The sequence below is a fragment of the Engraulis encrasicolus genome, chromosome 23 (assembly GCF_034702125.1).
Source record: "Engraulis encrasicolus isolate BLACKSEA-1 chromosome 23, IST_EnEncr_1.0, whole genome shotgun sequence".
Lineage (NCBI taxonomy): Eukaryota > Metazoa > Chordata > Actinopteri > Clupeiformes > Engraulidae > Engraulis > Engraulis encrasicolus.
Window position 1 is genome coordinate 14,597,541 of NC_085879.1, and position 12,500 is coordinate 14,610,040.

The 12,500-nt window shown below is 41.8% G+C and overlaps 2 protein-coding genes across 2 annotated transcripts in view; both read right to left on the reverse strand.

The window, feature by feature from the left end:
- LOC134440275 (arrestin domain-containing protein 3-like) overlaps positions 1–735 on the reverse strand; it is a 3,539-nt gene extending 2,804 nt beyond the window's left edge. Inside the window, exon 1 of the mRNA XM_063190278.1 lies at positions 674–735. Coding sequence (XP_063046348.1) covers positions 674–723 — 50 coding nt within the window. The 5' untranslated portion in view covers positions 724–735. The remainder of the gene's footprint in view (positions 1–673) is intronic.
- Positions 736–10,970: 10,235 nt separating this feature from the next.
- Positions 10,971–12,500, reverse strand: part of rnf130 (ring finger protein 130) — a 115,151-nt gene continuing 113,621 nt past the window's right edge. Inside the window, exons 9-10 of the mRNA XM_063189758.1 lie at positions 12,235–12,328; positions 10,971–11,705 (exon numbers count right to left, since the gene is read on the reverse strand). Of these exons, the coding sequence (XP_063045828.1) occupies positions 11,690–11,705; positions 12,235–12,328 (110 nt within the window). The 3' untranslated portion in view covers positions 10,971–11,689. The remainder of the gene's footprint in view (positions 11,706–12,234; positions 12,329–12,500) is intronic.

Consider the following 12,500-nt stretch of genomic DNA (forward strand, 5'->3'; position numbering starts at 1 on the left):
CCACCTCAAAAAATGCTCAAATATACAGTATACCCACTTCAAAAAAGTAGACTACACTACTGGTGTAGAGGGCCTTGGGAGTTGGAACAAACTCTGTCATACACAGGTGGGTGTAGGCCTACCATATAGGGCCTAATAGGGGTGGACGCGTAGACCTACCAATAGCAGAGCCATCTAATAACAGAGTTGCGCAAACCGGGGACCAGGAAGTCGGTTGGTGATGTGATTTGCGTAGATTAAAATGTAAACTTCTGTTCGTTGGAAACTAACACAGAACCATCACATACCAAACAAAGATTAAGTACAAACAAATTACATTACCTTTACCACATTTTCTGTGTTCTACGGCCACCTCCTGGAACTAAGTAACTTCTAATAGAACTAAAGTCAATGGGGATTTCCATGTTAAAGCTCCGTGAGGCTCCATGAGAGCCGCCATTGCTGTGGAAAGATTGGTCCATAGAGGTCTATGGGAGTGGCGTAACTCTGATATTAGATGGCTCTGACCAATAGGGTGTCACGAAAAAAATAAAATAATAATATGCACGCTTTAAATCATTGTAATATAGGTTCTAAATGATTTTTCTTCACTTATCGACACCACAAAACAACAAAACAATGTCTGTAATGTAAATTACATTACCGTAATTTGAATAAACATGCGTTGCCTTACCCTTGAGGAAATTGGAAGACGAATGGAAGCATGTAATTGCCTGGGCTCATCAAAGTGTCTGTGTATCCTATAGAAAATAAAACACACATACACACACACACACACACGCACGCTCGCACGCACGCACGCACACACACACACACACACACACACACTGCATGACTATCCAGTATAGTAGCATATGTAATGCAGTGCAATGTAAATGCTATGTAAATTCTTTGACAAACACCTAGACAGACATACAAGTATTGATATCCCTTCTCTGTAAATCATTTTTGTCTCAACTATTTCCCATTACAATGCCTATAACAAAGATTAAAAATATAAATGGCTTAAAAGTAAAAAAAAAACAAAGTGAAAGCTTCTTGAAACTGAGTGTGTGGTGTCATCAACAGTCTGTTTCACTTTAGGGCACTTTTTAGAAGCAAACAAATAAACCAAAGTTGTCCAAACCACTTCTTTTAAAGTATGTGAACATCTTACCATTGTCAGGTATGAACTCCTTTCTCATTTCGAAGCATTTCTCATTGCCATGGCATCTTGTGTTTACCGTCGTGAAACGCACATCTGTGTCCCCTTTCAGTGTAATGTAGAGATGGCTTATCTTGGCTTGCTTCTCTAGGTGTAGAACAACATGCCCTCTGATGTAGTCGCCAGACGTGAAGGTGTTTTCTCTGTTTGTGAAGTAGCGCACTGCAAACTCTTTGACAGTTGGCATTATTTTTAAAAAGTCTAGAGGAAAAAGCAAAAGAACAGTGTCTCTGACAATGAGGGACGATCAGTGGTAGTATCTGAGTCTACTTTGTCAGCCACTCTGGTACTGTAAGCGCCTTCAGGGAGGCGGGACAACTGATTTAGGGTGCAAGCCAAACTACTTCCTCCCATCCTTGCTAGAGCCGTCCGGCTTCATGGCGAAAGGCTCAACATCAATGACAATCAGTTTTTCTTCAGGATCTTGCAATAATACCATTCAAAGGTCATTATGTCATGGTAATTGAGATGTTTAATGCAGGGAAGCCCATCAAAGTTCGCTCTGTGCTAGTTGAGAGTGGAGGACCAGGAAAGGACGTAAGAAAGTAGTCTGACTCACACCCTTGGTTTGGCCTAACTGAACTTTTTTAGTGGGTGTGCCTAGGTCTGTCCTGTCCTGTTTATTGCTTGCTTGTTTGCTTTATTTTCTTCTATTACTTGGAAATTTGATAACATAGAGGCATAGAATTAACCAGCCATAGCTGGATGAGGTAAGCTGTATGTATATTGACCTCATCCTCCCTCCGTTGCATCACAAACTGACCCATTATCAGAAGATGTATTATATAATACATATAATGTATTATATAATACATATAATACATATAATGTGGTCGACCAAATACTTTGAATGATTTTAGACCCATCGCCCTAACTTCAATTTTAATGAAAAACTTTGAGAAATTGATAAGGTCGCACATTTTAAGGAATGTTGAAAATGATTTAGACCCCATGCAGTTTGCCTACAGGCCAAACAGAGGAGTAGAAGATGCCACCATCACCCTATCTCATCAGCTCCTAAAACACCTTGAAGTGAGTGGGTCACACGCACAAGAGTGATTCTACGATTTCCCTACGCTTTTGGCAAAAGCAAAATGTCAATTATCAGTATTTTTTTTCAACGAAATGACCTAGATGTTTACATAGTGTATATATTTAAGTTTCGAAACAAACAAATTGCCAAGCTTAATCTTAAATCATTTGATAAATACTCTAATGAAAGCGAACATTTGCTTAATTATTTTGTCAACAGTGTTATGGACAAATACTATGTCATTTCAAACATATATAAAAATACTACAGAGTTGAAACAATATATGTTTGAAAGTGCTTATGTCCCTTAGCAGTAATGTTGTCATTAATCTCTGCAACTGATATAGAAAATGTGATTGTTGAGCTTCATAGGTAGGATTTTATGAGTCACTGTGATACAGACTGACACATTTTTCATCATAAATCCCTGTAACGTCTGATTTGAATATAGTCACCCTCCTTACACAAGACTTCCTTCTCCAGAGATAATCCCTAGTGTATGTTCATACTAGTTTAGGTAGATCATCAGTTTCCATCATTTACAGAAAATTAATTGAACACAGTTTGAGGGCTCTATCAGTAGAATCTATATGGAATAGGGAACTGGGGGAATTAGATCTTTGTGTAGACTGGGACTCTGTTTGGTCTAATTTAAGTTTGACTTCTAAGAACCTTGCACATCAACTGATCCACTTCAAAACCATTCACAGAGCATACATTACACCTTATAGAAGGTTTCAGATGAAACTGCAGGCTTCATATGACTGTCATATTTGCAATTGTTCCTCACCTGGAACATTCTTACATATGTTTTGGAGTTGTCCCATCATATCCGATTTCTGGTCTCATGTAAATTCTGTATTATCCCAGTTGCTTGATATTTCCTATTTTCCTAACCCTGCTCTTTGTCTCCTTAATGATACATCTGATATTCCTCTTAAACTTGTTCAATGTAAAATGCTTTTTGCTGGCTTTACGTCTGCAAAGAAAACTATTACAAAACACTGGTACACTCCAGATATTTGTATGAAGTCCTTTTGAATACACAGCCTTACTAAAATTGTCAATATGGAACTGACAACTGTGAGTCTGAACAAAGCTCGACCTGCTACTGTAGAATCCTGGAAACAGTTTTCATTGAAGTTAATTTCTTAGATGAGATGTTACGTCATATTACCATGCTTTATCCATCATTCTGCCATGTAGAACTCCAGTTTTATACTACTTTCTTTTTTCTCTTTTAGTGTTTCACAATTGCTGTATGATGATCCTTAATATGTCCAGGGTCAGCTTAGTCCTCCTCCTCCACAGGCTCGCCACAAGGGTGCGCACTCTCACCCCTCCTGTTTATCCTGTATACAAACATGTGTCAGAGTAAATATGCCAATAGAACCATCATCAAATATGCGGATGACTCTGTCATCGTAAGTTTGTTGCAGAAAGACGAAAGAGGTCATGGACCGATAATTGAAGACTTTGTCCAGTGGTGTGACGAATCACACCTTAAACTGAATATTTCCAAAACTAAGGATATGCACCTTGATTTTGGGAAAAAATCAAGGTGTGTGGCCACTAATATGAAAGGTCAACTAGTGGAACAAGTTAAATCCTACAAATACTTAGGGACTATCATTGACTCCAAAATAAACTTCCAGGAAAATTGTGAAGCTGTATGCAAAAAAGGTCAACAGCGTTTACACTGCTTGAGGAAGCTTTGTCAGTTTAATGTTGATAAGTCCATGATGATTTTGTTTTATCGTTCCTTTATTGAATCAATTTTGTCTTTTTCTTTAGCTTCATGGTTTGGCAATGTCCCCCTTACACACAAGAACCGCCTATACCAAATTGTTAAGTGGTCAAGTAAACTGATCGGTGAACCACAGCTGCACCCTTCTTCCCTGTATGCAAAGCAACTACAGCGGATAGCAATGGCTATCATAGATGATAGCCAACACCCTTTGCATAGTGAGTTCCAGTACCTCCCCTCTGGACGGAGGCTGATAGTTCCTGGTTGCAGAACCAATAGGTTCAAAAGCAGTTTTGTCCCAGCTGCAATTACTTTGCTAAACAAGATGTAAAATAAACCTATGTATTTGTAAAAATGCTCTTTGCACTTTAGCTGCGCCAGGAGTGTGGTGTCACTTCTGCCATGGTCCTGCAGTGGTTGTATGAAGTGTTGTGGCCCACCACTGCAGTTAGTTTATACCCCCCTCCCCCCCACCCTTGTGTGTAGGCTATATGTTGTATGTGTATTCAGTCAAATGTCAAACATTTTATTTATTTATTTGTGAAGCGTACATGTGTCTTTTTAGACTCCATGTTTATGTGTCATGTGTCATTGTGGTTCTGATGTAAGGACAGCCATCTTCTCTTTTATACTGCAAACCCAGTTTACCTTCGGGTACCAATAAAGTTGAACTGAACTGAACTGAACTAATGTATAATATATTATTGGGTTAATAATTACCCCCCCCCCCCCCCCCCCCAATAAATGCTGTCATTTGCTCCTTAATTGAAAAAGCATTTTACAGTTTGATAACTGTTGTAGCATCCATTTGCACACTCTGGCACCTCAGCCCTGGCTATCCTAGTTTAAACTAGGTGGTGGCTTTGACACATTTTAACCTTCACTGTGCCTGAAGCGCAAGGCCGGTTGTAGTCAATTTGGTGCCCTAGGCGAGCACCCTTATTTGCTTTTGGTGGAATTAGAAATTGGAATGTCTAAACATAGTGTCATCGATCTGATCGAGCACAGTTGATCTACTAACTGCATATGTAATCATTAATAATGAATAATAATTGTCAATATAAAACTTTGCTTTATTTCGCTAAATGTTTTCATTCTGTGGGACCTGGCGCCCCCAAGACATTTGGCGCCCTAGGCGACCAACTGGTCTGCCTATGCCTAGCGCCGGCCCTGCTGAAGCGCATGAAACAGCAAACAAATAATATAATCATAAAATGGAAAACAGTACCTCACACCACCTTTTTCCGTCACACACCCGGATGTCAGACAAACTTTGCCCCACTACCCACATATTCAACAAACCCACCAACCCTCTTCCTGAACACAGAGTGCAGAACTAATTAGGCTAGTTAATATTCTCACATATTAAGATCAAACATACAGTATTTTGAAGAAAGAAGTTGAGAAATGTATACACGCATAAAAAAGCTTGTATCAATGAGGTATTAGGTGGTAGGCCTGGACTAGCAGGGGGCCTTCTACTATGTGCTATTCATGGTCTTACATGAATCACAGACACAATGTTGAGACCTATATATGTACGTAGTTGCTTTAATACAAGTACAACAGTTTTCAGCTTCTGTGTTTTGCCAGGAGAACTGCGGTGGACCTTGGAAATCCCATGCTACTTTGCAAATATGCAGTATGCCTGAGCACTATCCAAACATTGAACGGAACTGGAAGAGTCCAAAACCGTTTTTATATTGAGTTTTTATGACACTTTTAATCCTACCTGTACGATGCTTTTGCACCTGTATGCCAGTAAATAGGGAAGTCTTTGTTTGCCTTGCCCGTATGTCAGGTAACGGTTGATTTTTAAAATCAAATTTCCATCCATACAACTCCATTTTCATAAAGTGCTGCAAAACACATTACATTACACACAAGTATGCAAGAACATCCTGTGTGGTAGGCAATAGTGTGGAATATGTGGTTGACAAAAGTGTGGAACCCACCCTCTGATCACAACGTCCTTCGTCTTCTCATTTCAAAAGCACGTTAGCACACTATTGTGATGTGGGCATCTGGGTAGCTGTGGGTAAGTCAGGTAGGACGAAGGCAGCTGATTCAATTCCCAGCACTGTCAGGTGGGTGGGAGGAGTGAATAACTAGCTCTCTCCCCCATCCTACTCCATGACTGAGGTAACCTGAGCGCAATGCAAGTACTTCAGGCCGCCCTGCAAACTATCAAGAATGGACCCCCGAAGGAACAAAAAAGGGCCCGTTTCTTCAAGTCAAGGGCCCATGTGGGTCCCCGCCTCGTATGGGCCCCCCTGCCTCGCGGGGGCTGCGGGGGTATATTTAACGCCCCTGCCTGAGTATGGTATTGTCCCCCCTGTACTGCTCAGCTGGGGTGCATCTACCCCCTTTGCACTGGTACGACACAAAGGCAACTTCTTTGAGTGTGCACTGTGTGATGTGTCACAATGTCAAAATGGGACTTTTACTTCTGGGAACACTCTAGAAAAAAAGAGTCAACCACACACAGTGACTTCTTGGAACCAGCTACTTGTGGCAAGGCCATGGACATTACTTGTGGTATACGTGGTGACACAGTTGAATGTTTTTGGTGTGCAAACTGTGCAAACATAAGGTCTGTCTATACAGAATCTTGAGATTTGATAGAATCTGCAATCGCCCGTTGATGCCTCATTTCCACTAACATGGCGATTAATTCAACTCGCACAGTGTTCCTTTAACTTCATCACCAGAGGTAAATGCTGCAGCATCATTCAGACATATCTGAATGAATGAAGAAATGAATGAATACATGAATTTATGAACTAATGAATGCATGAAAGACAGACAGAATGAGTGAATAAATGAATAAATTAATGAATGAATATACAGTTCAGCAAAAAAAAAAAAACCACACAGAACAGACAGAGGCGAGGCTGTGTGCGAGACACTTGTAGGCAATTATAAGAAGTTTAATGCTGAGGCAGTACTGTATGTATAACACATATATGTAGCCCACAACCATGACCGATGCTGAGCTGGTCACCAGTTCATCCCCAACCAAAAAACAATCAGGTACAAAGACAAAAACACAAAGAAAGAGATTTGAAGACTTGGAGAGAGAGAGAGAGAGAGAGAGAGAGAGAGAGAGAGAGAGAGAGAGAGAGAGAGAGAGAGAGAGAGAGAGAGTTAGAGAGAGAGTCAGAGAGACAGCATGGAACAGAGGGCATCCCCCTTCCACCTCCATTCTCCCGGAACGGAACGACGAGAGGGACACACAGCGCATGTAGAGAGAGAGGCCACTTGAGATATATAGTCATACATATATCGATAGTATATATGCAAAATACTGTATGTATATATATTTATATATATATATACTAAAGTCCCCGTACAGGAGACACACTGGAGATTCGTACTCGCTGAGGGTATGTCATTAGCATCTTCTTTTTAAATACACATTTAAAATGCTGATTTTTCTTTTTCTCTTTATATATATACAGAGGAACACTGATTTGCTACGAAAGAGAGACGGACAGAGAGAGGGAGAGAGAGAGAGAGCAAGAGAGAGAGAGAGAGAGAGGGAGGGGGGACGAAGTTAATGCTGTTTGCTTTGAAGTCCCGAAAGCGGAGTCCTTAGTTGTTGTTGTTGTTGTTGTTGTTATTAAGTGATGTCCCTGTTCCCTCTCTCCCCGTCCATCTCGATAAAACGGAGCAGAAGTCGAGCAGAGGAGGGCAGCCATGTTTGGTTGTAGTAGCCACAAGCCACCTTTACTTCTCTTCACCACCAACGTCATCGCCACAGAACATAAAAGAATACAATGCAGGCAGCGTAGCCCCATAGACGAAAGGTCACGACTCACGTCCACGAATCCTCTTCTCGCTCGACCCCACAGTGCCCTATATAGGGGCGGTGAGATACATTGTGTTGAGTCCTACGTAGTGCACTTCACAAAGTGAAGGAGTCTCACTGTCTGTGACACCTGACATAATCTCAAGTTTTCCTTTTTTTGCATTTCTTTTTTTTTCCCTTTCTTAACACTGCCATCAATAAAAAACAAACAATCAAACAAAATATCAAAACAAATCTTCTCTTGTTTTGGAAAGAGTGAAAAGGAGAATAGAAACTGAGAGAGAGAGAGAGAGAGAGAGAGAGAGAGAGAGACAGAGAGACAGAGAGAGAGAGAGAGAGAGAGAGAGAGAGAGACAGAGAGAGAGAGAGAGAGAGAGAGAGAGATGATGTACACATAGTTGAGAAGCTTTGCAACACATGTAAAATCCACAAGTTGATTGTATTTCGTTTTTTTTTTCTTTTTTGGAACTGGTGTATGCACAAGAGGAACAGAAAGGTCACTTCCATTAGAACCCTTTACCCTCACAGGAACAAAACAAAACAAAAAAAGTCTCTTGTGAACAAATAAAAAAGAGAGAAGAGAGGTCTAGAGAGAAGAGAGGTCAAAAATGTCTGTGTGTGTGTGTGTATGTGTGTGTGTGTGTGTGTGTGTGTGTGTGTGTGTGTGTGTGTGTGTGTGTGTGTGTGTGTGTGTGTGTGTGTGTGTGTGTGTGTGTGTGTGTGTGTGTGTGTGTACTAGAGGAGTAGAGGACATTTCGTTTGGTGAGGCTGGATGAGTCTTGTTTTGGTCAGTGAATCCATCCAGCCCTAAAAAGAAAAAGAAACACCTCACATTGTGCAGTCTTTGGGAGAGTTGAGAGGTGCTTTTTGCTGTCCAGATGATTCATCCCTTGTCCTCCTAATCCAGTAAGATCCACATGCTGTACAGTGGAGCCATTGGCTCGCGTATCCAGCTCTCTCTCTCTCTCTCCAAATGTCTCACTACATCCGTCTCTCTCCAAGCCACGTTGCCACTTTTGGACATAGAATCAAGACGAAGAGAGGAGTCAAGTCGATGGGGCATTAATCCGAGGTGAGGTCGTGGGGATGGGGACGGTTTGTGGCGTGGCATGGCCAAGGGGTCTTTCGGGGGTATGGTGGGTTTGGCATTGAGGGAGTTTGTCGTGAGGTGCTTTGGCCAGCAGTCTGAATCTCACAACTTTGTTTTTGTTGTACAAGTCACAAGGAGGGCAGACGTGGCCCAATGGCGTTAGGGAGGTTAGGCAGGTTCGAATCCCACCCTTACCTCTCCCTATACACCTCCATCCAAGGCTGAAGTGCCCTTGAGCAAGGCACCTAACCGCACATTGCTCCAGGGATGGTAGGGGTCAGAATCCAGGAAAAGTGGTGCGGTGAGGTTGGTTTTGTGGGGATGGGTTGTGGGGTTTAGGTCGTGACGCTGTGTTTTTGAGGTTACTGTAGGGTGGGGGTTTGGGGTTGGCTCGGAAAAGGGGGGGGGAGTAGGTCGTGACTTGTGGAGTGCTGGGAGGGGAGGGGGCAGCAGTCTGAACCTCACGACTTGTTCTCGTCGTACAGGTCAAGCGAGGCCTGAATATCAGGAAGCTCCATCTCACAGACCACGTTTCGCGGCGACAAAGAGTTTCGGTTGAAAAAGTGTCCACCTGCACAAGACAAAATGGAAAGAAAAGAGAGCGTTAATGGCTCTGTGTGCATACATGAATGTGGATGAAGAATATGCAGTTGAGAGGAAAACTATGAACATTTTAGACCGGTGGTTCTCAACCTTTTTTAAAGAAATGCCCCCTTATCCTCATCAAGGCTCCCAACGCCCCCTTTGACATCATCATAACGACAACGTCCTCCTTAGTATTAGAAATTAAATGCTCTGAATTTGAACTGCTGCCCCCCGGAGACACACTATAGATCACTCATTGCGAGGAGAAACATCTGCAAACATTCTTTTACACCAAATGCAATTTCCATGTTCAACAAGCAATGGAAAAGCTAGAGGTGTAGGATCTGGAACTACTGCCTGACTTGCATATGATGTGTGTGCTGGGAGGGGTGGTTGGAGTGGGGGTGGATGCAGCGATTTGTATGTGTGTTTTTGTCCATTTGTGTCTATTTGTGTTTTTATTCAGTGAGACCACAGGTAATTTTCATGCTGGCATGACAATAAATTCTCTTCTTTTCTACAAAAAAACACAATATGTTTGTAGTATGGAAAGAAATCACAGGACCAGTTTATTCGCTGTAGGAAAAATAGAATTAAGATTTATTTTTGAAATAAACAAGCTACAGATATTCATGTATTGAGACAGATTTATCAAAAGTCTGAAACAGTAAAAGACACACACACACACACACACACACACACACACACACACACACACACACACACACACACACACACACACACACACACACACACACACACACACACACACACACACATGCGCATTCACACACACACACACACACACACACACACACACACACACACACACACACACACACTTCAAAGATAGATACATGCCTAAGAGGGCATGTCAAGTCAATGTCTGGTGTCAAGTTCGCCTGACAAATTACAAATGGTGTAACACTTCAACAAAGTGACAATGGCTATCACCATAATAAGAGAAATATATTAATTGAATCAATTTATTTTAAAAAGGCTATATAGAGGATTTTCGAGAAATGTATCAACATTTCTTCAGTGACAAAATGTAATTTCACAAATTCTTAATGAACAATGTACTGCCATCAAGTGGTCAGTCTTAGTATTGCAATGGGCTGGTAGAAGAACTTTACTTAACTGGCTTTCTGGAATCATGCAAGTACACTTTGACTTTGATAATAACACTATGCAATGCTATGTACAAATTTTCCAGTCAGACAACGCTAAGGGTGCCATATGTAGGAAATAAACAGAAAGCAAAACTGAAACTGTAACATAAAATTATCTTTATAACAGATTAGCTAACCAGTATAAAGTATTCACATTTCAAAACATAATTTACATCCTGCAAAAGGTGCTGCGTTTGTTTTGATTTTGTGTTTCGCACTCTAAAAAGGACCAAAGCTATTCAGTGTGCTAGATTTTGATCACAGTCTTACCAATAGCACCTTTTGGCAATGGTACAGAAGCCAACAAAAAAGAACCATGAGACAATGTATATACACCATAAACACATTTAATTCATCCAAAAGCTTTCATTCATTTAAAAAACATCTAAAAAAACAAATAGGCACAGTGACAAAGGTTCAGAGAGGCATCACAGGAACAGATGGCACAAGACAGACAGATATGTAAGCACTGCTGTGTATCTAAGCTTGTTGCGCCAGCACCACCGTTTTGCAGGACAATTATGTACCTTCTTCTTCAGGACTGAAACGGGACCAAATAAACCTGGGCATTTTCTCATGAAGAGGAGTCCTCCGTCCAACCTTACCTCCTCCTGAGCCAAATTAAAACACCTGGCATGGTGCTTCACTTATGCATTGTAATCACCATTCATAAATAAATTGTGGTTCAGTCTCTACCGGGCAATGTCCTCTTTGTCAGATTATCAGTCCAGCCCTGTCCTTCTTACTATAAAAAACTTTCTTGGAAATGTACTTTTCTTATATTATGCGTCCAGTCTAGATACAACACCGTTTTTTAAAACAGATTTTTGTACCTAAAAGGGTAACCAGAAAGATCCTTTGCAATACCATATTGTACCTCGAAAGACCATAACTGTCTGGCAAAAATGTACAGTACTGCTTGTGCAACAAGCTTAAGCACACAGGAGCACTTTCTTTTCACTATGTGCTGGAGTAGAATGGTGACAGGGAGAAGGCAGCTGGTGCAGAAAGGTGCGGCTGGACTTTCACAGTTGTGCCAGGCCCCTGTTCACTCCTCGTCCACTCTGGAAAACAAAGACAACACAGAGACAAAGCCTCAGCATCCAGGACAGCGGTGTCTTGTGACTAAAATGATATCTAAACGAGATTAAACATCACTTTAACTCACTGTGGGAGTCAAATAAGTGTTCTGTAAGAACATTGTGTGCCTTTCTACAAAGTGTGTTAAGACGGTGTGTTTATTTGCATGTGTGTGTGTGTGTGTGTGTGTGTGTGTGTGTGTGTGTGTGTGTGTGTGTGTGTGTGTGTGTGTGTGTGTGTGTGTGTGTGTGTGTGTGTGTGTTGACTAGTGAGTGTGCATACTATTGGAATGTACAGTATGTGTGTTTTCGTTTGTATGTGTGTGTGCGTGTGTGTGTGTTTTGAGTGTGTGCGTGTGTATTTTCGTTTGTGTGTGTGTGTGTGTGTGTGTGTGTGTGTGTGTGTGTGTGTGTGTGTGTGTGTGTGTGTGTGTGTGTGTGTGTGTGTGTGCATCTACAGTACGTGCACATGTGTGTCTATGTGCATGTGTGTGCTGGTGCAGTGGGTACTCACTGGAGGCTGGTGTATCCGGCGGTGGCCCGGATGATCATGTAGCAGAGGGTGAGGGCGCTGAGCAGGCCGAAGCTGGCGATTATAAACCACTCTTCTGTCAAACAGAGCACAGGGGGAGCAGGGCGTCACTGGGGCCGCACCGAGAGTGTGTATGGGTGGGTGTGGGTACACAGAACATTTTGCACTGTTAAATGAACACTTAGAGTTGGCCATACCGCTCACCGTGCTGGCGTTAATCTCTAAGTGTTGAAATAACACTGCACAGT